Raw genomic sequence first — 24,320 nt, 5'->3', positions numbered from 1 at the left:
GTTTTGAGTTGGAGAATAAACCCTTTGGAAGGTAGATTATGTGAAACTGAATACAGTAAGTGATGGACTATATAACAGTAGGATGAGCTACATGCTTTGATTCATGAGAAATGGAGAGAATGGTAGTTCTGCCCAGGAGCAAGAGTTCCAAGGCAGAGCTCTGCTCACCTGACACAAGAGGGCGCTCTATTGACTTTTCTGTTTTCTCCACCAATCAGATTTCCTTCCCTTTACTTTGGTCTCCCATCTCTTATTCACTGAAAGCACTTACTGCAAAGGTAGCAATTGCTCTCGGAAGGACAGAAGCTGTTCAGATTTTTAAGATGCCCCAAAGCTGACAAACAGGGCCAGTGGCATCGCCCACCACCGAGTCATGATGTTCACCGTGATGCCCTGAAGTCCCAGTTACTCACCAAGGTTGTACCACATGTCCCTGATTTCGAAGCCAATCTGTCTCCTCATATCTCCGTACCTGAAAACCAGGGACAGGAAAAACGCTGAGTCACTCTATGGAGCATTTGAAAATCAGACTTGGATTATTTTTAAGTGCAATGAAACTCTCCCATCCCTGAGACAAATAAAGAGAGTGTCAAAGCATCAACTTCTTTTGCCACCAAAAGGAACTGAAGGAGGAGGAATCCAGCTAGGGATCTCATTTTCCCATCACCACAGATTACATAAGATCCTCCCCTCTGTGGAAACATGGGGGAGGTGGTGGAGAGAAATGAAAGTATTTTCCCTTCTTCAGTCTCTAATGGCAGGAGAAAGAGAACCCGGCTCCTTGGCTTGAGGGGGAGTTTGTTTTCCACGCATGTTATAAGCATCCAGGAACCAGACACCAAATGACATCCTACAGCCCGGCACACAATAAGCAGTTCTCATATGTTAAATTAAGCCCCGGAGTCTTAAACAATCAGAGCAGGAAAGGCCTCTTTCATACAGCTCCCAGCTCCTGGCTCTTTATCATTTTCAATGTAAGGAAGGGCTTAACACGAAAAGATGTCAACAAACATTCCCCTGTTTTTATGTACCAGCAAAAATAAATGCTAATTTTCTTCCCAGTGGGTCAGCAGAGGGGGTGTGTGTTTCATGAGTAAACAGAATTTGATGTTTCAGAAGATAAACCTTTATTAGTTTGTGAGCAATTTAACATTTTCCTTTATTGCCTAAGGAAAAGGCTGATTCTATTACAAATAATAATTTGCAAAATTATCCTACAGTGTTACAGTGTAGCAGCTGTGTCGTGGCGCCTGCTCTGTGCGTCCTTATGTCAGCTCATGTGGGAAGAAAAGCTCTGATTACAGATGACCGACTTGTGCCTCCACAGGTAGAGATCCGGCTGGTAAATCAACAGCCCCAGCTGGCTGCTACCCTTTATCAAAGCCTCGGGTACCCTAAGCACCCGTCTGTCACTTACAGCAGGAAAGGACAGCAGACCCTGTGAGAATCTCAACCAGGAAAGATGAACGCACCCAGCAGCTCCTCTTTGGAGAATTCAACCTTGGGAGCATCAGAGCCGGACAGGTGCCAGGGCATTCACTGTACCCGTGGAGAAACTGAAGTGAGAGGGCAGTGTTGTACCCCTTCCTCCGAGGACAAGCTGGTCCTCTGAGGTGAATGTACTGCCTTCCAGTCCAGCCCGACACCAGGTGAGCGCTGGTGCAGGTAAATTCCGTGAGTGAGAGAGAGGGGATCTCTGCCCAGGAATGCTCCCAGCACCAAGCCACAGGGAGCAGGGACCGGGCCACCCTTCTGCGCCTAGCTGACACCCAGAAGTGCCCCAGGGGCACAAGAGCTGAGCACCAGCGAGGCGTGCACCCTTTTGAGGCTTGCAGAGCCGTTTTCCAATCCCCATTTTGCTCCTGTAGGAATGACAGAGGGGTCCCAGCACCCAGGCCTGGAGAGGATGTGGGTGGCTGCATGATGACTGGGAAGACCGTTCTCTGGGCATTTACCAGGAGAATAGGATCGGGGACAGGAAAACCACGCTCCATCCAGGGCAGATGCTTCCTCCTCAGGCTGGAGGGGTCTGTGCTGTCCAGGGGGATAAGCTGCCTTTCAGGGGAGCAGGTGTCTGGGGAGGTGAGGAGTGTGGCATCGCAGGGAGGACCCCGAGAACGTAAACACCCCAGCCCCTGCTGCCAGGTGTTCAGACCTCAACACAGTGAGGACGCCAGAGGCCCAGAGGAGGCGAGAACCTGTCCCAGGGGTGGGCCTGTCACTAACTCAAGCTTGAAGACTCTTAACTGCCAAGCAACTCCTTCTCAGCCCGGAACAGTATCTCTCGAAAAATACGAATGGTTAAAGCCAGGCCGACCTCCATCAGTGTCTGCGCCTTGCTGGCCCCTGACTCAACTTCCTCTCCCAGGTCTTACAATAATTCAAATCAAACCCCAAAGTTCAGAAAGATAAAGCGCAGGACAGCCTTGGCAGCAGCGGGCTCACAGGTTGGGTTTGGATCACCAGGAGTGACCCAATGGGTGCCTCAGGCCCTACAGTGACTGCTGTCTGTCCAGCGCTGGACTTGACCCGGGGACCCCAGGAGGCATGTGAGGAGAGGGAAGCCGGCCCCGTCCTGTCTCTCTGCCCAGCGCCTCTGTTCCCGGTGCCGGCGGAGCGTGAGGGGCTCAAGGATGCCTGGGTTACATTTTTCAGTGACGCTTCACTGTCTTCTACGTGGGGAATGATGTGTCTTCACAGTATTTCAGAACGGGGGGATTAGCAAAGATCTGAGTGCACGTCGCTCAGGAGAGTACAGCCTCTGGCAGAAAGGTGCTAAAAATGCCATTATAATAGTCAAGTAAGACACAGGTGCTCGAGGCTGGTACAAGATGAGTACAGAGCTGGAAGGTAAAGGGCAGGACCGAATCTCTCCAGCAGTAAGATTGATCTTTTCTCTCATTTTAATAAGAAGGCAGCTTTGACAAATCTATACACTTCTCAGCGTAATCCCCAAATGCAGTCACAGCTGTCACCAGAACTTAAGAGGGATTCCTGAACCATTTGTAATCCTTGCCCCAAGGAGGAGAAAAAAGCAGTAATGGAGTGTATCTGGGATCATGCTCCTACCTGGAGAGAGAATTCCAGAGCTGGTGGCAGCCTTAGAGATCGTAACTAAGTCCATGACTAACGATTTATAGCTGAGGGAACTGAACTAGTCCTGCGGGGGAAGCAAACTGACTTGGCCATGGTCACAGGGCAAGGGGAGAAGAGATGGCACAAGTCTCCAGACTCCCAAAGGATTCCCGTTCTTCACCCCCACCATGCATCTCGAGGACCAGAGAGGGCAGACTTCCACGATGTCGCAGCACAGCACTGCGTCTCACCCCTCAAAGTGCATGTGTGGTGTGTTTCATTTGATTTGATTCTCACAGTAAGATCACAAGGTGAGGAAGAAGACATTCCCGTAGCTATCTTCCCACTGAGGAAGCAGAGATTCCTGGGGGTGAAATGACGTGCCTGTTTCTGCAAAGCCGGAGTCACCTGGTGCCTCCCACCACCCCCAGGTCGCCTGCGCCCACCCACAAAGTGAGTGGACAACTCCAGACGGCCAGCCCGAGGGAGCCCCCGGGAGGCATCCTGTATACAGCCCAGGTAGATCGCAGATCCCACATCCAGGCCTGTAACTCTGACCCAAAATAGCATGACTCTGGTCTCTGAGACCTTACCTTAGCACCTGCTTTCCTGAATCTTTGCCCCCAAAAGCAGAAATCCCATGTCCACCAGAGATAGCCCAAGCCTGGGGGTAAGACCAACCTGAGACCAAATCTAAGCACACTGGGAAAATTACCTGACCACTCTGACCCTTGGTCTCCCCATGTGTAGTACTGGGATAATGACGGCATGATGCTCATCTATCTCCCAGGCCTTTGGGAGAACGAGGACACGGTGCCCTCATCTGTCCTAACAAGCAACGAAGCCAGGCTGGTCCTTCCTTTAAAAGTTCAGAGTGGGCCTCATCACAGCATCCCCTTCATGGTTGCAATGGTCTTTTAGATTAATTTGTTCTGTAAGCATTATTCACTGTTTAATGAATTACTAAATGCTTACTGAAGGCCAGGCACAGAGCTAATATGGGGCCACTAATATAATGTGGGAAAGAGACACAATCCACAGACCTGAGGGACTATTAGCATGCAGCAGAAATGGGCATTAAACAATCATACGAGACTCACACATATATGTATATATAGTAGTTTTTTTGGTTATTATTTATGTTTTTTTGGAGGCCATGGTAACAGTTCTTTAGGAAAAACTGGAGGAGTGGGTCCAGGTTGGCTGTGGGAGAAGCTCTCTTAGAGAGTAATATTTACCCAAGATTTGAAGAAGGAAAGGTGTAATCCAGACAGAGAGGGGAAGAGACCAGCAGGTGCAAAGGCCCTGTGGCGGGGGGGTGGTGGGGGTAGGTGAGTATACGGACCAAAGAAGGCAGTGAGACTGGAGGACAGGGAGCTTGCCTGACTCCTTCCCCTCAAGAGGAGGGGTGTGCTGTGAACCAAGGCTGCAGAGGCAGGTTTATAAGTATTTTTTTTTAAGTTTCAAAAACTCTTTTGCAATAAGAAATATACTTTACTAAGCAGCATGCATAAAAATGTACGTATACAAAAGTTTTACGAAATAAGACTTAACTTTACTACCTGCCATCAACTCTGATGCTTCCTTATATTCTATTTCACTGAAAAAAAAAAAGGGGGGAAAAATGTATGTTGGTCTTGGGTCGTGTGGGTTGACTTGTGTCCTCCATAAAGATCTGTTAAAGCCCTAACCCCTACTACCTGTGAATGTGACCCCCTAAAGAGGGTCTTTACAAGATGTAATCCTGTTAAGATAAGGTCATGCTGGATGGGGCGGGCCTTAAATCCAAGAACTGGCATCATTATAAGGAGAGGGATACATTTAGAGACACAGACAAACAAGGCTGAAGGCCACGTGAAGAGGGAGGCAGAGACGAGTTATACAGCCACGGCCACGGAGCACCAGGGATGGGGGCCACAGCCACGGAGCACCAAGGATGGGCGCCACCCACCCCCAGAAGATAGGAGAGAGGCACAGACAAGGTCTTCCCTCTGAGCTTCCAGAAGGAACCAACTCTGCTGATGCCTTGGCTTCAGCCTCTGGCCTCTGTAACTGTGAGGCAATAAATTTCTGTTGTTTCACTTAGTTTGTGTTGTTACATTATGGTAGATGACTCTAAGAAATTAATACAATGGCCCATTAAGTTGCTATCCCAGCCCAGTGAAGGGCTGAGATGCACAATTTAAAAACTGCTGTCTTAAGGAAAGAGAACAGAATAAGAAGGCCCCACACCAAGACTTGAGGAGCTCTTGCACTTAATGGGTGGAGGGAGGAGTCTGAGCCTGACAAGGGAGCAGCGGAGAGGCCAAAACGCTAGGAGGGAAACCTGCAGAGGGGTTCTGGGAGCCCAGGACAGAGCTGGCCCACAGCCAGCATCGGGAGTGGGTGTGGGTGTGCAGTGAGAGAGGCACGGAGGGAGCTGGAGGGAGATGATGGGTGGGGTGAGACACTGTTATTTTTATGGGAAAGACTGGTAAGTTCTGGGGAGGTGGGAGGAGACAGGACCCCAAATGTGACGGGTGGGAATAAGCCTTACTAGACACAGGGGTCTGATGTGTCCTCCACTGCATAAAGTTTTATCACGTTCAATAAAATTCAGCATCACTGGGCAGGGGGATGAGGGGGTGGTGGTGGTGGGATGAACTGGGAGATTGGGATTGACATATATGCACTAATATGTACAAAACAGATAACTCAGGAGAAACTGCTGTATAAAAAAATAAAATTAAAAAAGTTTTTTTAAGAAAGAAAATAAATATGTGCACACAAAAAATTCAGCATCACTAAAAGAAGATGTGGTATATATTTACAATGGAATGTTACTCAGCCATAAAAAGGAATGAAATAATGCCACTGGCAGCAACATGGATGGGCCTAGAGATTGTCATACTGAGTGAAGTAAGTTAGACAGAGAAAGACAAATACCATATAGTATCACTTGTATGTGGAATCTAAAGTATAATACAAATGAATTTATTTATAATACAGAAAGAGACTCAGAAAACAAACTTATGGCTACCAAAGGGGAAAGGGATTGGAGGAGGAATAAATTAGGAGTATGGGATTAACAGATACACACTACTTTATATAAAAGAAGTAAGCAATAATGACTTACTGTATAGCACAGGGAACTATATTCACTATCTTGTAACAACCTATAATGGAAAATAATCTGAAAAAAATATATAACTGAATCACTTTGCTGTACACCAGAAACTAACACAATGTTATAAATCAACTATACTTCAACTAAAAAAAAAAAAAAAAAAAAAAGAATACAGCATCGCTAATGCATGTGGGACACTTAATTAACTGTTCGAAAAGGACCTTAGCACAGGTTACAGCTTGTTGAGTCCATCTCCTTGGGTCCCCTTCTATTTCTTAGGACATAGTGAATTTATCTGGAATAATTTGAGTCTCTTGGGAAAAAAATTAGCACAAACACAAATAATTTCCTTTTATAATTTGGAACGTTCAACTCCAGCTTCAGATTAGGTCACACTGCAAAGCAAGGCTTGTCACCGTGTACTTCTTTCCTTTTGGTTTCCCTAAAAAGTAATGTGTACAGTATGAATTAACACACTGATGTTTCAGAACCCAGTGTTTGGAAACATTGTGATATTTTGGTCCAGTAGTGAAACCTGTCCTCTTAGAAGAGGCAGTGAGCTGAGGACAGACTTCTATAGGAAAAACGAAACGAACCAGAAAAGGATGGGAAACATCCCGGGACCAACTGGGGAGAGGGTACCATGAAGAACCCACATTAATCTACTAGGTTCAAATCCACTGACCTGGGCTTGGCCATCACGCTTTACCCTCTCGGGCTGGAATTTTTAAATGGGCATTTTATGCTTAGAGCTGCTGGAGGCCCAGTCATGAACCCCTTTCCCCGACAAGAAGGCAGTCTGGTCCTGAACACAGAAGGCCAGTTGCAGTCACATCGCCCCATTGCCCCAACGCTAGGACACACGATGTCTTACAAACTAAAATGGTCAAGCTGGCAGCTAATCCAGAGCCAGCTCTTTCACATTTGACTCACGCTTCCGGAGCCCCCGTAACGTACAAGGCGTGGGGGATGGAGGACAGGACATTCAGGAAGGTCAGGGTTAGCATTCTGTCGCCTTCTCTGTCTGTTAGGAGTCGCTAGCGCCAAGGATGTCTGAAGGTGAGTCCGTTAAATGTTCTCACTATGGACTTCGCTTCCTACAGGTTATTTATTTTGTGGATCGTTGCCAAATCCTGTGTTCAGTTTGGGTTTGACTTAATCAGTGTTCTGCACGCTATACGGCCCATTCTTTGATGTGACTCCCATGTGCTTTGGGGAATGCGTTTGGAATAAATATCCTAGTTATCTCCCCAACCTAGGTCACCAGGAGGACGGGAAGCTTAACAAGAGGGAACGAACAGGCAGATCTTCTGATACTGGGATTTTCTGTTGTTCTGAGCCACAGCGCTGTGGACCAGGCAGGCGGGAGGAGGTGCAGGCCGCGGCAGAGAGGAAGGGCCGTGCTGGGGGCAGAGGGGGCTCATGCCGAAGCCCTGGGTTGGATTCACAAACCCTACAGCAGTAGACGAGCCGATGTGGACAGCCAGAGGCTACTGAACAGGGGGGCATCCCTCCACTTTCAGACCCCACGGCCTTTCCCTCTAGAAGAAAATAACCCCCTGAATTACGCTCCACTGTGCCGGAAACCAGCAGCCCGCCATTTGCTCAGACGCCTGGGGTTAGTCCCCGTGTCACCTGGTCCCTCGCACCTTTACCCTAAGTTCAGATCACTCCAGGCCCGGCCACTCACTTATGCTTCAGCAACGCAGAGCACTTCTGCTTACAGAGTGGGCCCTGCCCCTTAGGACGCGATGACCCCTTTGGGAAATGGCTGTTTGCTGACAAGGGGGTCAGTCAGTCAGTCTGGTGAACATCTCAGCCACCTTTGCCACCCAGGCCGAGTCCTACATGCCCACCTCCGGGCTGCCAAGGCACCTGGGGAGCACTTCCGTTCTACTCCAATCATGTAATTTTGCACAGCTACCTGCCCCCTAGACTGTGAACTTTGTGTCTCTGGGTGCCAAGCACTAGGACTCTAGTGCCATGAGTACATGGCACAACGTGAAACAAATTAAAACGTTTCTAAGGCACTAGGAAATTTAAGCATTCCGGTAGGACCATCTCCTAATATTTCTCATGCAGGTTTTGCTATTTAGAAATTAAAACTGCACATGGATGATAAAGTGTTTAAGGTGTAGCAAGAGGCAGGGTGAATACAACGAACAGGGGAACCCACGTTTCATCTTAGCCACGCGGCCTCATAGGCCAGGAGCGCTTAACATAGATGCTGGAAATTCCTTCTCCTCCGCGGCCTGTCACGGCCACACACTGAACCTGCGCCCCTGGGAGAGGGCCCCTCGGACTGCACAGGCGCTGAGACACTCCTGCAAAGACAATTTCTGAAATGTTTGGGGCTTCTTCCCTCGGGAGATCCATGAGACAATTTCAAAGGGAAAATCTGGAGTCTCTCCTTGCCACGGCTGTGAGAGACAGAATTCTAAAAGCCCGATTCGGAGGCCCTCTGGGAGGGGTGACACCAGCTGGCTGTGGTTAATTTTCCTTGGCTTTGAAGCCTCAGAAGGCACAGCACGATGTGGGAAGCAAACGTTTTCTCTGGTGGACAAGGCCCTGTGTGGTGAATGCGTGTATTGGTGTCGCTCTAGCTTAGATTTTAATGCTCTCACACCAACAGGGAAAGGGCCCAGGGAGAGAGACGGGCCCCGCCCTGACCGGAGAATGCTCAAATCAAATGGTTTTATTCTCCAAACCGTGAAGGAGATGTTAGCTCTTTTCAGGCAGATTTCCGGTTTAAACTCAATTCTTCTCCGCAGGCATCTCTAAGGGTAGGATGCGCTACAAGCTTGGCAAGGAATGGGCACCAGTGTCGGCTGGAGCTGGGTCTGGACCCCGGCCTCACCCCACGTGAGCACTGCACACAGGGGGGCAGGACAGGATAACCAGGGCTCTGGAGGGCTCTGGTGGGGAGAGGCTAGGGCCGAGTCCTGTGTGTGCTGGTTACTAGTGTTTCCATTACAAACAGCTTTCGCCATGACAGCCTTTCATCAAGGACAGCAAGCTGGGAGCCACCCCTAACTTCCTGGGAGCACTGAGGGAATGTACATTTCACAAAGCGGTAGCATCCCTGTTGAGCCAATCCCCGGAAGGCGCTGCCTAGAAGAGTCTGTCTCCTGAGCCAAGATGAGGGATAAACTCTGCTGGCTCGGAGCAGGGCCCATCTTCCCTGCCAGCGCCGCTGGGCACCCACTGGGCCCACGCCGCCCGGGGTGCCTTTCCCTTTCTGAAGAAGGAACACTTGTCTCTATCAACGGCCAACAGACCAGTCATTCAACTGCGGAAGCTTGAAGGAAAGACGGCCCGATGTTTTGCTTTGTTTTTGTTTTCTTTTCGGCTGCTACACGTGGCATGAGGGATCTTAGTTCCCCGACCAGGGATCAAACCCGGGAAGCAGGGAGTCTTAACCACTGGGAAGGGAAGCCAGGGAAGTCCCAAGATGACCCGATGAAAGCTGACTTTTAGATGGCTCAGGGAAGGATTTAAGGTTCTAAAAGCAGCCCAGCTAAACGTCTCGGGCTCTGAACTGCCCGAGTTAGAATGCCTCAGTGTGAGACACGGGACCCTGGTTCACAACCTGCTTCACTTCCTCGTCTGGAAAATAAAGATGATAAGAGAACCTATGGAATAGTTTTGGTTTTTGTTCGAATGATTCTATGTGAAAAATGCATAAAACGTTCTTAGAAAGTCACTGGCAGGTCATGCGTGCTCTGTAAATATCGGCTGAACTACTTCTTACTCCCCAGGGATAGTGTGCTTTCCATTTGGTCTGCAAGGGAGACACACTCTCCTGGGATACTAGGAGGGCTGAGCAGCTGTCCCCTTCTGAGAGGCCCTGGAATCTCTAACCTCAGTGATGGTACCAGGCTGGCAATGCCTTGGAACCGTCAACACGGCTCAGAGGGATTACAAAGTGATGAACAGGGACAGATGACTTAGCAACGTGATGTACTGATGGAAGGGGCCCCCAGAGAACTGAGACGCTGGTGAAACTGAGGCAGAGAGAGAGGTGGCAAGGCCCTCAGAGTGCCCAAGGGTTGCAAAGAAACCCACGTAAGGGTTCTTTTGCTGACCCTGGACTGTTCGGGATGCAGTGCTGAAGGAGCCAGGCAGGGATCCTGGCTTCCCCGGGGCTTCTCAGACGTTTTCAGGATAATCCAAGGGCTAGTTAAGCACTTTCAGATCTCCCGCCCGGAAGAGGACCGGGGTCATCTCTTGCAAAGAAGGAACCCCAGATGACTCATCACTCTGCGATGAGTTGTTCCACAATCCCAAGACGCCAAAAGCTTCCGTCAGAAGCTTCCTTGTTTGAAGCAGCGTTGGAGAATTAAGCGACACAGCAAACCATACGTGGTGTGACATGAGCACGGTGCACAGCAAAAGCAATTATCTCCCGAAACTCCCATTCTGTTCGGTGCTAATAGTCCCGAATGACACTGACTGACCTGCAACCCACCAGAATGAAGCTGTAGTTTTAGATCTGCATTCATGGGTTACAAAAGGCAATACTCAATTCATGGTGTGAAACCACCCTCTCGTTACACCATGATTACACCTCAACTGGTACCCAGTTGGCTTAGAAGACGCAAGAAGACTGTGCTAATAGAACTGCAGGCTCCTGCCCATGCCTTTGGGGCTACGTGGACTTACTTGTTAAGGATTTTCCCTCTCTTTGCACTTGAAAAATTCTCCAGCTGCAAGGACTCTTGAGTGAGGAAAGCGACAGCCAGGTGAAAATAGTTGTTCCACAGCTGAAACCAAAAAGGGGAGATGCTAAGGTGCCGAACCGATTAATACAGGATCTCAGAAACGCTCCGAGACGTTTAGAATAGCATTTGCCCAGCACACACTTCTGAAAGGTTTGGAAGCCGCACTCTCTACATACACATTGCTAACAGCCACCCACGGTGTGGTTCAGGGCTGAGCATGGCCTCTGACAGGGCATGCAGTCAGATCCCAGCTCAGCCACTTACTCAGGCAGGCACTCTAACCTCTCTGTGCCTCGGTTTCCTCAGGTAAAGTGGGAATTTCAACAGTACCTACCTGATAGGACTGCTAAAGGACGGAGGGAGTAAAGACATGCAGTGCCCATCCAGTGGTGCCGGGAGCATGGTAAGCACGTAATAAATATTAGCTGTTATTAATACCGTATTATGGAGCCCCTTACCTCATAGTACACAGCAAGTTCCCTACATATGAAGGAGTTCCGAGAGCGCGTTCGTAAGTCCAACTTGGTCGTAAGTCCAACCAAGTCAGCCTAGGTACCCAACTAACACAATCAGCTACATACCACTGCTTTTACACTTGCTTCCAGACGTCCCGGGCTTGAAATAAAGATACGGTACTACTGTACTCTGTACAGTACTGTAAAGTACACAAAAGCACAACCGATTGTAGAGGATACACGCAAGGGACAATGTACGCCAGACGCGTGAACTAACGTACGTGATTGGACATGAGAATGCACATTTGCATTTTTGAAAGTTCACAACGTGAAGGTTCGTAGGTAGGGGACTTACTGTGTAGATTTATATAATTTATCATTTTTGTGAGACTAAAAATATATACACACTAGAAAATTGAGGAAAACGTAAAAAGATCCAACATTTCATATTTCAAGGACTTACAGACTGTACGTGGCTTAAATGACAATTTACTATAAAATCATTTTGTCCTCGTAAACCTCTTCACTGGAAGCTCTGTGTATCTGGACACAGTAGCCCATAAAAGTGTTCTTCGACAAGAAGTGTTATGATGGGTAGATTCCTGAAGTCATGAAACTAAGACCCCCTGATTACGTCAATGTTTAAGACCAGGTGAAGAAGATTTAAATGAAGGATGAATGCTTGGATCATGAATGGGGGCTTTTCGCTTGAACTCAATACATGACACGGGCACACCCCTCACTGCCCAGGGGAGAAACCTGGGACTTATGCTGGGCTTTGTCCCTCACAGCATCCCACCGTTTCAATCAGCAAGTCCTTCTGCTTCCCCTTATAAATCCCTCCCAGGCCCACCCACTTTGTCTCAGTGCTGGGGTATCACCCACCCCAGGTCAGCATCATCCCTCACAGACCAGAACCTCCTGCTTCCTGTTTCCTGTCCTCGCCTTGTCCCACAGGGCAGCCAGAGGGAACTGACACTAATCGGAGGGGGCCACACCCCAGCTCAAACCTCTTCAGGAACTCCCACACGTCTCCGGTCAGAACAGAGTTTGAAGGGGAGTCCCGCTGCCTGGTTCCCTCTGCTTCTGCCTTGCAGCAGCCTTTCCATCCATACTCTGCACCCTTGTCTTCCCATCAGATCCTCGAGCTGATGCTCTCCCCACCCCTGGGCCTTTGCAGATGCCGGCTCCACCCCCCTCTCCTCCCTCACTGGGTCTTAGCATACCAGGACCAGGTGTGTTCTGCCGTCTCCGCGCCCTCGAGCACCTTGGTCTGTCCCTACAGTCCTGCCCTAATCGTCCTCCCTTTGCACTCCACGATACACAGGGTGGGGGCAGGATTCCAGTTCTGGGGCAGAGCCTGGCTCAAAGTAAGTGATTCATCAGGAATAATCAATGTTTGAGGGACGAACCCACGGGGATTTCTCAAATGCAAATGAAAACTCTATGGACACTTCCTCCAGACTGCTTCCATCAGCATCCTCTCTCAGAGGGCGGCACCCGAGGGTGGGGGAGCGCAGGTGAGAGATAAGCGGGGAGACCCTCCCCCTCCCCCCCGGGAACTGCAGCAAGGGGCTCAGAGACTGGCCATCACAGATACTCCTCAGCGGACCATTCCTGTACCACAGGATATTCCAGGGGAACTTTCACCTGCTCTCAGTGGGAAAGAGCTGGACAGAGTTGCCATCACATGTCCAAGCTCCAAGGTGCCTTCAATGATCTTAGGAAGAAATTTGTGGGTATTGGTTTTCTTATTTGCAAAACAGGGATAATATTCATTGCATCAAATGAGATGGTTACACAGAGTTACGTAAAAACAAGGTGTTAACAGTAATGACTCTATTTTCAGCGACCAGAGAAATAAGAGGAAACTTCCCAGCATGGATGTAGCTAAGAGTGCAGTGGGCTTCATTTATCCGGTGCTCCTCAGGAACTGGCATTTCTTCAGGAACAGAGCAGCTCATTCCCAGGTAAGGGCTGGTCTTCCCATTTCACAGATGAGGTTCAGAGACTTGCTCCAAACCACAAAAAAAAAAAACACGTGAAGCAGAACAAGGGTCTCCAGCGGGCCATCCTGGACCTCACAGGCCACACTCTTTCCTGCCCACAAACGCACTTTCTCTTTTAGGCCTTTTTCTAATAAAAGGGGTGACTCAAATCAATAAAGTACAAGTCGCTTCCTTTGTTTTTGGAACGAACACCTCCCTGCTATCGCCACCCACCTCCCAGCAGTGCCCTCCTCTCACAGCACTGGCGGGGTCCCTGGCCACGTCTGGGTGAGGGGCACCACTAGAGCAGGACCCAGAACTGTGATGCTCCTCCCAAGGGTGCAGCCTGGGTCTAAGCACTGGGGAACCTGAGGCAACCCAAGTGCAGGGCCGTCTGCAAACCCAGACCCGGGCTCTGCAAGAGTGCCGAGGACAGAACAGCCAGGAAGGAGTGAGCAACTGTTGTAGCCTGAAGGAGACGAAAGACACACAGAAACTGAACGCATCGGGGGAGGGAGGGATGAACAGGAGGAGGACGAGGATTTTTAGGGCAATGGAACTGGATGCAAGTCATTCTCCATTTGTCCAAACCCACAGAGTGGACAAAACGTCCACAGTGTACTGTAATGTCAAGTAAGGACTCGGTGATTACGATGCGTGAGTGTAGGTCCATCAGTTGTAACAATGTACCATCTGGTGGGGGATGTTGATAGTGGGGTAGCTTCGTGTGCAGGAGGCGGGGGTCTACGGGAAATCTCTTCACCTCTCTCTCAATTTTGCTGTGAACTTGAAACTGTCATTAATAAAGTCTTTTAAAAATCACATAAAAGTACAAACATTAAAAAAAAACAAACCCTGTAAGCTACGCATGATTTCAGATGTGACAACTAACGGCATTTGTGATGCTGACCTCTGAAGGATGGGATTGGGACGACTGAACTTGAATGTGGTCTGAGGACTGGTTAGGGGTGATGAGAATGTAAGTTTCCTTTGGTATTCTTACTCTAGTTAGGCAGGGGACAGTCTCTGTTTGTATGCAATATATACTACAGATCTGGGGAGGTGATAGGGTGTCAGGCTGGCAGCTCACTAGGATAAGGTTAAGAAAAAAAAGTTCTTCGTACCATACTTGCTGGAAATGAGAAGCAGACTGAGGAGGGACAGAGGGAAGCAGCAGCAGCCCACAGGGATGACTAGTTAAAGGAGAAGGAAGTGTCAGGAGAGAGAACTGTGCAGGGAATGTTAGAACATAAAAATGCACCTTGTGGGAGCGGCCGCTGCCTGGACCACACGCTGAAGGCGGCCTCGGCCACATGGCACCCAAGCCTCCCCCTGGGGGTGGGAGGGTGGGAGCCCCCCAAAGTGGAACAATCAAATGCACTTCACACTTGCCAAGGGACAAAGGCCAAAAGGGCTCATTGCAGCCAAGGTGTTGGGCCTGAAGGGAGCGTCCAGAGGACCGTATGCATGAAACAATGCGCAAGCTCAGCGATAACCAGTAAGCCCACACACACTGCAGTCACACCTGAAACACAGCCATCTCACGTGACAGGCACGGCCTACACGGATAAAAGAAAACCTAATGAAGGACACAGAAAAAGGCCTAAATATTCCTGTGTGGGATGGGAAAAAATAAATACTGCCACGTATTCCCCGAAATGCTGTTACATTTCCCCTACAATTATTTATGAATTCAACAGAATTCTAGTTAAAATGTAGACAGCATTTTTAAGAAGTTTAACAAGGTGATTTTGAATTTCACATAGAAGAGGAAATGCGCAGAAAGAGTCAAGATAATTTTGCAATAACACACTAATGGGGAAGTCCTGGTTATACTAGCTGGGTATAAAACCCATAGGTAATAACACAGAAAACAGAACTGTACCCACATGCATTTGTAATTATGAGTTTCCTCAGTGGCAGTTCAAATCACTGGGAAAGAAGAAACTATTTATAATGTGAAATAAAATTCATATGTTATTTAAACATAAAAATTCTTCTCTGCCCTTTGGACTCCTTTCTCCCCTCACTGTGCATTGTATATCTGCATTAGGCATTGACCAAACCTCCCCCATCAGCAGAAAATAGCTGCTCAACCATAAAGAGAAACATTCTCCTCGTATCAACAAGACAACTCCTTAAAAGACAACATCCTTCTTGACCTTGTAAGGGGTCACATGACCCAAGTGGATGACTTAGATCTGGATTATGTAAACTGTCAATAATATGTCATTTGATGTACCACCCTCTGTCTCAAAAAAACTTATATAAGTGTGTCTTGATTTCTAACTGGCAGAACAGTTCTCAGAGCTTTCTGAGATGTTCTTCCTGGGTTATAATCCTCAAATTCAGCTTGAATTAAATTTTCCAATTCTTAGACTGACTAATTTTTTGTCGACAATAAAATAATGTGGGAAAAAGTGAAGTTAAACTCTGCCCCCTAACACTAAGTATAGAAAATGCAGATGCATATAAAGAACAAGGACCAACTGTATAGCACAGAGAGCTATATTCAATGTCTTGTAATAACCTATAATGGAAAAGAATCTGAAAAAGAATATAGATATATATATTTTATGTATATATATATATATGTGTATCTGAATCACTTTGCTGTACACTTAAAGCAAACACAGCTGTAAATCAACTATACTTCAATTTTTCAAAAATCATCAAAAAAAGAAATCACAGATGGATTAATCATTGGAAAGTTAAAAAAAAGCAGAACTATAAAGGTATTATCAGAGACTATCGACATAAAGAATAGTTAAATTTATAATCAAAGATGGAGTTGCCAAGCAAAACATAAAACCCCAAAGCCATAAAAGAACTGACACATTTACTACAGAAAAATCAAATATTTCTATACGATAAACCTAAACCCATGACTAGGCTGTATCAAGGATTCCAACTTACAAAAAAGTATGACAAATAGCCCAAGAGAACAGCGAGCAGAGGAAATGATCAGACGGTTCACACTAGAAATCCTCACAGCCACTTAGTACTCTCAACCCAACTAGCAATCAGAGAAATACCAATAAAAACAAGAGTCAACAATTTTAAAGAACTTGGTATGGGAGAAGACTCTAGACGATGACTGCTCTCAGAGAAGGCTGGTGAGATTGCAAATTGCTAGAGCATTTTAGGTCGGTAATTTATTAGTGTCCATGAAGCTTAAAATATCTTACCAGTCAAGCCTGGCAGTTATGCTTCCAGGAACCTGTTCTATAGCAATGCAGCACTGAGATGCGGGTGTCACACCGTTCATGGCAGCACTGCTTGGAAACGGGAGAAACTGAAAATAGCCTGCAGGCTATCAGTGCAGGAATGCCTGCACCAATGTTGGTAACATTTATGTTGTGGAATATGATAGAAGTGAAAACCACGGCTGGCACGACCCAATTCACGTTCAAAGCCAAAAGAAAGCAGGTCTAGGTCCAGATACAGCTGACTCTTGAACAACTCGAGTTTGAACTACTCGGGTCCACTCACAGGTGGATATTTTCCAGTAGTAACTACTACAGTACTACATAGTGGTTGGTCGAATTATACTCAGATTAATCACCTTCCACCCCGCCCTCCCACATTGCTGAAGGGTCAACTGTAAATGCTTAAAGAAGCCTCAAGGAGAACACACAACAATTATTTAAAAAGTTACCCGGCAGAGGGAGAAAAGGGTGAAAGGGTGGTAAGGGGCCTCTCATATTTTATTCGACGTGTGGATTTACACTGCATAAATATTTTACGTGCATGTATCTGTGCATTAGGACGTGCGAAAACAAACATTAAGCAGAGAAAATAATAAAACATTTAAAATTGTGAAAAATAGTAAGTAACATTTCCAAATACACAGTAACTGATGTACTACTATGTACTTAAATGACGATAGAACATTTTTAATTTAAAAAAATGATACAAGAAATAGGGCCTAGGCACTTAAGAACTTAATCTAATAAACCGAGTAGCACATTAGCTCTACATTTTCTGAAGACCATGCAAAAGGGAAGGTAGATGGTTGTCTAATTTTTGTTCTCTGGTAACTCAGTTTTGAGCCAGACCACCCTCTGGGTATACATAAATTCTTCAGGGTCCTTCTCAGTGAAAAATCCCACCCAGGAAACTAACCTGTTTGCATTTGGATGCTTTTATTTGCAAACTTTAGTAAATGAAACTACATAATGGCAAAATCATGATTAGCAGAAATATATCCGAAGTTCAGTAGAAATGAGAGTCACAAATAGTAGATGCATAGTAAGAAATCATGCCAGGGAAAAACCAATCCTTTTTACACACACACACACACACACACACACACACACACACGCACACACGCACTCCACAAGCACTGGAGAAGTAGGGCCAACATGGAAGGATCAGCTGACCACAGCCCAGGGGTGTTGCAGGGCTGGGACCTTTTGCCTGGTAAAGGCCAATTGGGGCAGCACAAAGCCGGAAGAGAATATATCAGGGGAAAACCTCCACCTACAAGCAGGCTGGGCTCAGTGATGCAGACCCACTTCTCCTCCTGGGCTGACCCTCATCACATTAGGATGGTCTGAGACTATCTTGGCAGCCTCACCAATTGAGATGTGGTGGCCTTCCTGCTCAGAGTCCCTACTTGTCACTCTGATTCAAGACTTTCACTCTGAAACAGCTCCATCTCCTTCCTCGCTAAACTGAGCAAATAGCCCAAAGGCATCATTTTCAACCCTCGGGTTCCAGTATCACACACTGTAAATTCCATTTCCACACCTTAAATGGGAAAACTTAAGTTCAAGGATTAGAAATATAAGATATGGGCTCAGACCAGCAATTTGTTTTAACGTGATTTCTCAACAAGGTCATGTCTACCTCTTCTCTTACCTGCAGCTCAAAGTTGGCTTGATCCAGAAATTTTTTGTTCAGCATATCTGCATACTGATTAATCGCTCGCAGAAAGACTCTGAAAGATTAAGAGAAAATTACATAATTACACACTTCTGCTCTGGCACCTTTGGAGGTTTGGCATTTCAACTAGCTACAATCCAAGACTGTCTGGCACGGGAACTCTCTAAGTCCTGTGAAAAGCTGTGAGGTTTTGCCAGTGAAAAGCCCAGAGAATTATATGCAGATGTTCTCCAAATTAATCAAGGAAACATGCAGAATAAAAGAAACAGACCAAAATAACAGAGCGTGAAAGTAACATATGAAAAATATCACTAAAAACCTTAATTTTTTTTAAAAAGAAAAGGTGCAAATTAAATATTTTTCTCAAGTCACAATGTATCAGTGTTACCAAATTGGTCTTTGCTTAGCTGGCTTTTTAAAGTGAAGCATTTGAAAGCACTATTACACACTGTCGGGCTTGGAATGGTTTGGCATGTCGACTGGAAAAAAATGCACAACCTAAAAGGTGCGAATTATGTTTTATTCGGCGGACAAAACTGAGGACTTAAGCCTAGGACACAGCATCTCAGATCGCTTTGAGGGACGGCTCCAAAGAGGTGAGGGTGGGGCCAGGATCCACAGGAGCTTTTGCAACAAAGACCAGGTAGTCAGAACTTCAAAAGATTACTAAGAAATGGACAAATTCTTGGAAAGGTACAACTGTCCAAAACGGAACCAGGAAGAATTAGAAAATATAAACAGACCAATCACAAGTAATGAAATTGAAACTGATTAAAAATCTTCCAACAAATAAAAGTCAAGGATCAGTTGGCTTCACAGGTGAATTCTATCAAACATTTAGAGAAGAGCTAACACTCATCCTTCTCAAACTCTTCCAAAAAATTGCAAAGGGAGGAGCACTCCCAAACTCATTCTATGAGGCCACCATCACCCTGATACCAAAAGTAGACAAAGATATCAAAAAATTGCAAAGGGAGGAGCAAAATTGCAAATTGCAAATTGCAAAAGTAGACAAAGATATCACAAAAAAAGAAAAGTACAGACCAATATCACTGATGAATATAGACGTAAAAATCCTCAACAAAATTCTAGCAAACAAAATCCAATAACACATTAAAAGGATCATACACCATGATCAAGTGGGATTTATCCCAGGGATGCAAGGATTCTTCAATATATGCAAATCAATCAATGTGATATACCATATTAACAAATTAAAGAATAAAACCATATGATCATCTCAATAGATGCAGAAAAAGCTTCTGACAAAATTCAACACCCATTTATAATAAAAAAAACTCTCCAGAAAGTGGGCATAGAGGGAACCTATCTCAACATAATAAAGGCCATATATGATAAACCCACAGGAAACATCATTCTCAGTGGTGAAAAAGTGAAAGCATTTCTTCTAAGATCAGGAACAAGACAAGGGCGTCCACTCTTGCCACTATTATTCAACATAGTTTTGGAAGTCCTAGCCACAGCAATCAGAGAAGAAAAAGAAATAAAAGGAATACAAATCGGAAAAGAAGTAGCAAAACTGTCACTGTTTGCAGATGACGTGATTCTATAACATAGAAAATCCTAAAGATGCCACCAGAAAACTACTAGAGCTAATCAAGGAATTTGGTAAAGTTGCAGGATACAAAACTAATGCACAGAAATCTCTTTCATTTCTATACACTAACAATGAAAGATCAGAAAGAGAAATTAAGGACACAACCCCATTTACCATTGCAACAAAAAGAATACCTAGGAATAAACCTACCTAAGGAGGCAAAAGACCTGTACTCTGAATACTATATAACACTGACGAAAGAACTCAAAGATAACATAAATAGATGGAGAGATATACCATGTTCTTGGATTGGAAGAATCAATATTGTGAAAATGACTACACTACACAAAGCAATCTACAGATTCAATGCAATCCCTGCCAAACTACCAATGGCATTTTTCACAGAATTAGAACAAAAAATTTCACAATTTGTATGGAAACACAAAAGACCCGAATAGACAAAGCAATCTTGAGAAAGGAAAACAGAGCTGGAGGAATCAGGTTCTCCAACTTCAGACTATACTACAAAGCTAGAATAATCAAGGCAGTATGGTGCTGGCACAAAATCAGAAATATAGATCAATGGTACAGGATAGAAAGCCCAGAGATAAACCCACACACCTATGGTCACCTTATCTTTGACAAAGGAGGCAAGAATATACAATGGAGGAAAGACAGCCTCTTCAATAAGTGGTGCTGGGAAAACTGGACAGCTACATGTAAAAGAATGAAATTACAACACTCCCTAACACCATACACAAAAATAAAATGGATTAAAGACCTAAATGTAAGACCGGACACTATAAAACTCTTAGAGGAAAACATAGGAAAAACATTCTTTGACATAAATCACAGCAAGATCTTTTTTGAGCCACCTCCCAGAGTAATGAAAATAAAAACAAAAATAAACAAACAGAGATTGACCCTTTGTCAGTTGCTTCATTTGCAAATATTTTCTCCCATTCTGAGGGCTGTCTTTTAGTCTTGTTTACATTTTCCTTTGCTGTGCAAAAGCTTTTAAGTTTCATTAGGTCCCATTTGTTTATTTTTGTTTTTATTTCCATTTCTCTGGGAGGTGGGTCAAAAAGGACCTTGCTAAAGCAGAAACTAACATACCACTGTAAAGCAATTATACTCCAATAAAGATGTTACAAAAAAAGTAAACAAATGGGACCTAATGAAACTTAAAAGCTTTTGCACCGAAAAGGAAACCATAAACAAGACTAAAAGACAGCTCTCAGAATGGGAGAAAATATTTGCAAATGAAGCAACTGACAAAGGATTAATCTCCAAAATATACAAGCAGCTCAATATCAAGAAAACAAACAACCCAATCAAAGAGTGGGTGGAAGACCTAAATAGACATTTCTCCAAAGAAGACATACAGATGGCCAAGAGGCACATGAAAAGATGCTCAACATCACTAATTATTAGAGAAATGGACGTCAATACTACAATGAGGTATCACTTCACACCAGTCAGAATGGCCAACATCAAAAAATCTACAAACAATAAATACTGGAGAGGGTGTGGAGAAAAGGGAACCCTCTTGCACTGTTGGTGGGAATGTAAATTGATACAGCCACTATGGAGAACAGTATGAAGTTTCCTTACAAAACTAAAAAGAGAACTACCATATGACCCAGCAATCCCACTACTGGGCATATACCCTGAGAAAACCCTAATTCAAAAAGACACATGTACCCCAGTGTTCACTGCAGCTCTATTTACAATAGTCAGGACATGGATACAACCTAAATGTCCATCGGCAGATGAATGGATAAAGAAGATGTGGTACATATACACAATGGAATATTACTCAGCCATAAAAAGGAATGAAATTGGGTCATTTGCAGAGATGTGGATGGACCTAGAGTCTGTGATACAGAGTGAAGTAAGTCAGAAAGAGAAAAAAAATATCATATACTAAAGCATATATGTGGAATCTAGAAAAATGGTACAGATGAACCTATTTGCAGGGCAGGAATAGAGATGCAGATCTAGAGAACGGACATGTGGACACGGAGTGGGGGGAAGGGGAGGGTGGGATGAATTGGGAGATTAAGACTGACATATATACACGACCATGTGTAAAATAGATAGCTAGTGGGAACCTGCTGTATAGCGCAGGGAGCTCAGCTCGGTGCTCTGTGATGACCTAGATGGGTGGGATGGAGGAGGCGGTGGGAGGGAGGTCCAAGAGGGAGGGGATATATGTATACATACAGCTGATTCACTTCCTTGTACAACGGAAACTAACACAACACTGTAAAGCAACTATACTCCAGTTTAAAAAAAAAAAAAAGAAAGAAAGAAAGAAAAAGAAAATCAGATATCTCAAGTTAAGGAATTTAGTGTTTTTCATATATGGGAAGATGTAAGAGTCTGGGCTCACTGAAATCGTTCCTTTGATGTGCACCTCAGCTCTCTGGGGCCAGTATCCTGTGCTTTCTCGTCCTGAGTTCACTCTGGGCTCACCACAGGGGTGGCTATAATGTGATGGCTTGCTGGCTGCAATATCCTTTGTTTACTGATATGGCAGGAGCCATTTTTTTTTTTTATCGATAGGTGAAATATCATCAAGCTTGGAGTATGGCTTACTTCAGTATCATTTGTCCTATACGCCAAATGCTAATTTTAGTCACTGTTTACTTGTTTAAATAAAATGAAAAAGCTTTAGCAGATATGACAGTAACTTGACAAGAGTTTTAGAAGGAATTTTAATTCACTGATTCATTGATAAGGTACCATGTTAAGAACACAGGACAAAGTATCACAGCCTTCCATACCCTGACCTTTCCTTTCCTGTGATGGAATATGTTATACAACTCAGGGCTGTCACAAATGACTCCAGAGTACTAAGTGTTTCACAAGGTTGTTTGTTCAGTAGATTTGTTTTATTACTCTGCAGAGTGTTTACAACAACAGAGCTCAGTCCTGATGCTTCTTTTCAAATGACCCTTCTCCCTTTGCACAAAGGCAGGACGCCAGAGGGATGAGCATTAGGTCGCAGATAATAAACTTCATTACACTTCCTCTGTTTAGACAGCAGGAAGCAGCCAGAGTGTAAGAGAAATCTAGGTTACTTACTAGGAAGTGGTGCTCTCTGACGACAGGATCTCTTTAGCTATGCATGCCTGGAGAAGCTCCCCAGCCCTGACAGTCCCAGAGCCACTAAAGGCCAGTTAGCCTGGGAGGAGGGAGAGGGGGAAGGTCCACCTGGGGCTTTAAGGAGGTCTCCATCACCACCTCCCACCATCACCTCCTGTCCAACACCCGCTATCATGCAGCTTTCTCTGGCATAGCTCAAAGAAAGAGGATTTGCAGACATCATTTCATTAAGAGACCTATCAGGGATCCAGGACCAAAACGAGTGTGACAAATGACCTGTGCCAGAGGTCATTGCTGTCTTAGTGGCTGAAGAAAACCATAGCCGGAGTTATCTGAATTCTTCCCTGAGGATGTTAAGACATAACCAGAAAGGAGGAATCGGTGCTGTAAGTGACTATTAAAGGAGGGGCATGGGCGTGCTGGCTTGTCCACTAACCAGGAGCACGGAGTGGGCAGCAGCATATCCATCAGCCATAGGGTGGCCAGATTCTGCCACTATAAGATGCCTAGTTAAACTGGAAAAATAGCTCTTCTGGCTGAGTTTCGTAATTTATTGACAAAAAAAAGCTGAATACAGGGCATTGAGGGCATCCTGACAAATTCATCCAGCACCAGGACGAAATCACTAGACCCAGGACACGCCTCCTATATACAGGTCACCTGGCAACCCTAATCAGCCCTCCAGTCTTGGGCTGAGGTTGCCCGCGTCACGTTCGGTCCTCAGAAGTACGGGATGCATGGCTCAAGAGAAGATGCTCTACCCGGCCCATGTGACCCTTGGCAATTGTGTTCCGTAGCACCTGGGGAGGTGCACTGCGCTGACCCCAGCAACCGGAGGAATGCCCCAAGTGTCAGTGGAGTAAAACAACTTCCTGTCATGGGGCGGAGAGGGGCTGTCAGACAGCACAAAACCACCAGGCTTCCAGCCGGGGACATTTTCTTTTTCCCCTTAACTTTTCCTTCAGCTTCAGGAACTGGCCGTTCACTGGCGCAGCCCAGAGTCCTTATGAGCTTTAAGGAAGCCACTCTCTTCAGCCCTCTATGACAATAACGACAAGTTCACTTGGACATGCATTATTATTACGGGCTAATTATCGTGCCTCAAGACAGCACCCAAACAGCTGCAAGATGCTACTTCTAATTAAGCTCTGGAACAATTTCAGCTAGTTAAATAAAGATATTGCTCCAAATGACTTTTAAAAAAAGATGCCATTCTGAAATAATATGAAGGCTGAGCAAAAACTTTTTAATGAACTGACAACTGAGACGGGGCAATGCTGAGAGAGAGTCTATAATTTAGAGTCGCTATAAATTTTTTAAAAAGCCAGGACAAAAAAACAAATAACACAGAATACAAGTTGTAGGGGAAAAACCAAAGAGATGATCAAATAAAAACCATCATCAATGCTGCAACAGAGG

General features: G+C 45.5%; 1 protein-coding gene across 2 annotated transcripts in view; it reads right to left on the bottom strand.

Annotated features, from left to right (window-relative positions):
- DOCK1 (dedicator of cytokinesis 1) overlaps positions 1-24,320 on the bottom strand; it is a 522,558-nt gene that overhangs the window by 97,980 nt on the left and 400,258 nt on the right. For both annotated transcript variants that reach the window (XM_012531578.3, XM_033420738.2), the window contains exons 30-32: positions 18,209-18,287; positions 10,844-10,944; positions 414-472 (exon numbers count right to left, since the gene is read on the bottom strand). In XM_012531578.3, the coding sequence (XP_012387032.1) occupies positions 414-472; positions 10,844-10,944; positions 18,209-18,287 (239 nt within the window). The remainder of the gene's footprint in view (positions 1-413; positions 473-10,843; positions 10,945-18,208; positions 18,288-24,320) is intronic.

Source organism: Orcinus orca, chromosome 14, assembly GCF_937001465.1.
Source record: "Orcinus orca chromosome 14, mOrcOrc1.1, whole genome shotgun sequence".
NCBI lineage: Eukaryota > Metazoa > Chordata > Mammalia > Artiodactyla > Delphinidae > Orcinus > Orcinus orca.
The sequence above is the reverse complement of the archived record's forward strand: the minus strand, read 5'-3'. Positions and strand labels throughout refer to the sequence as shown.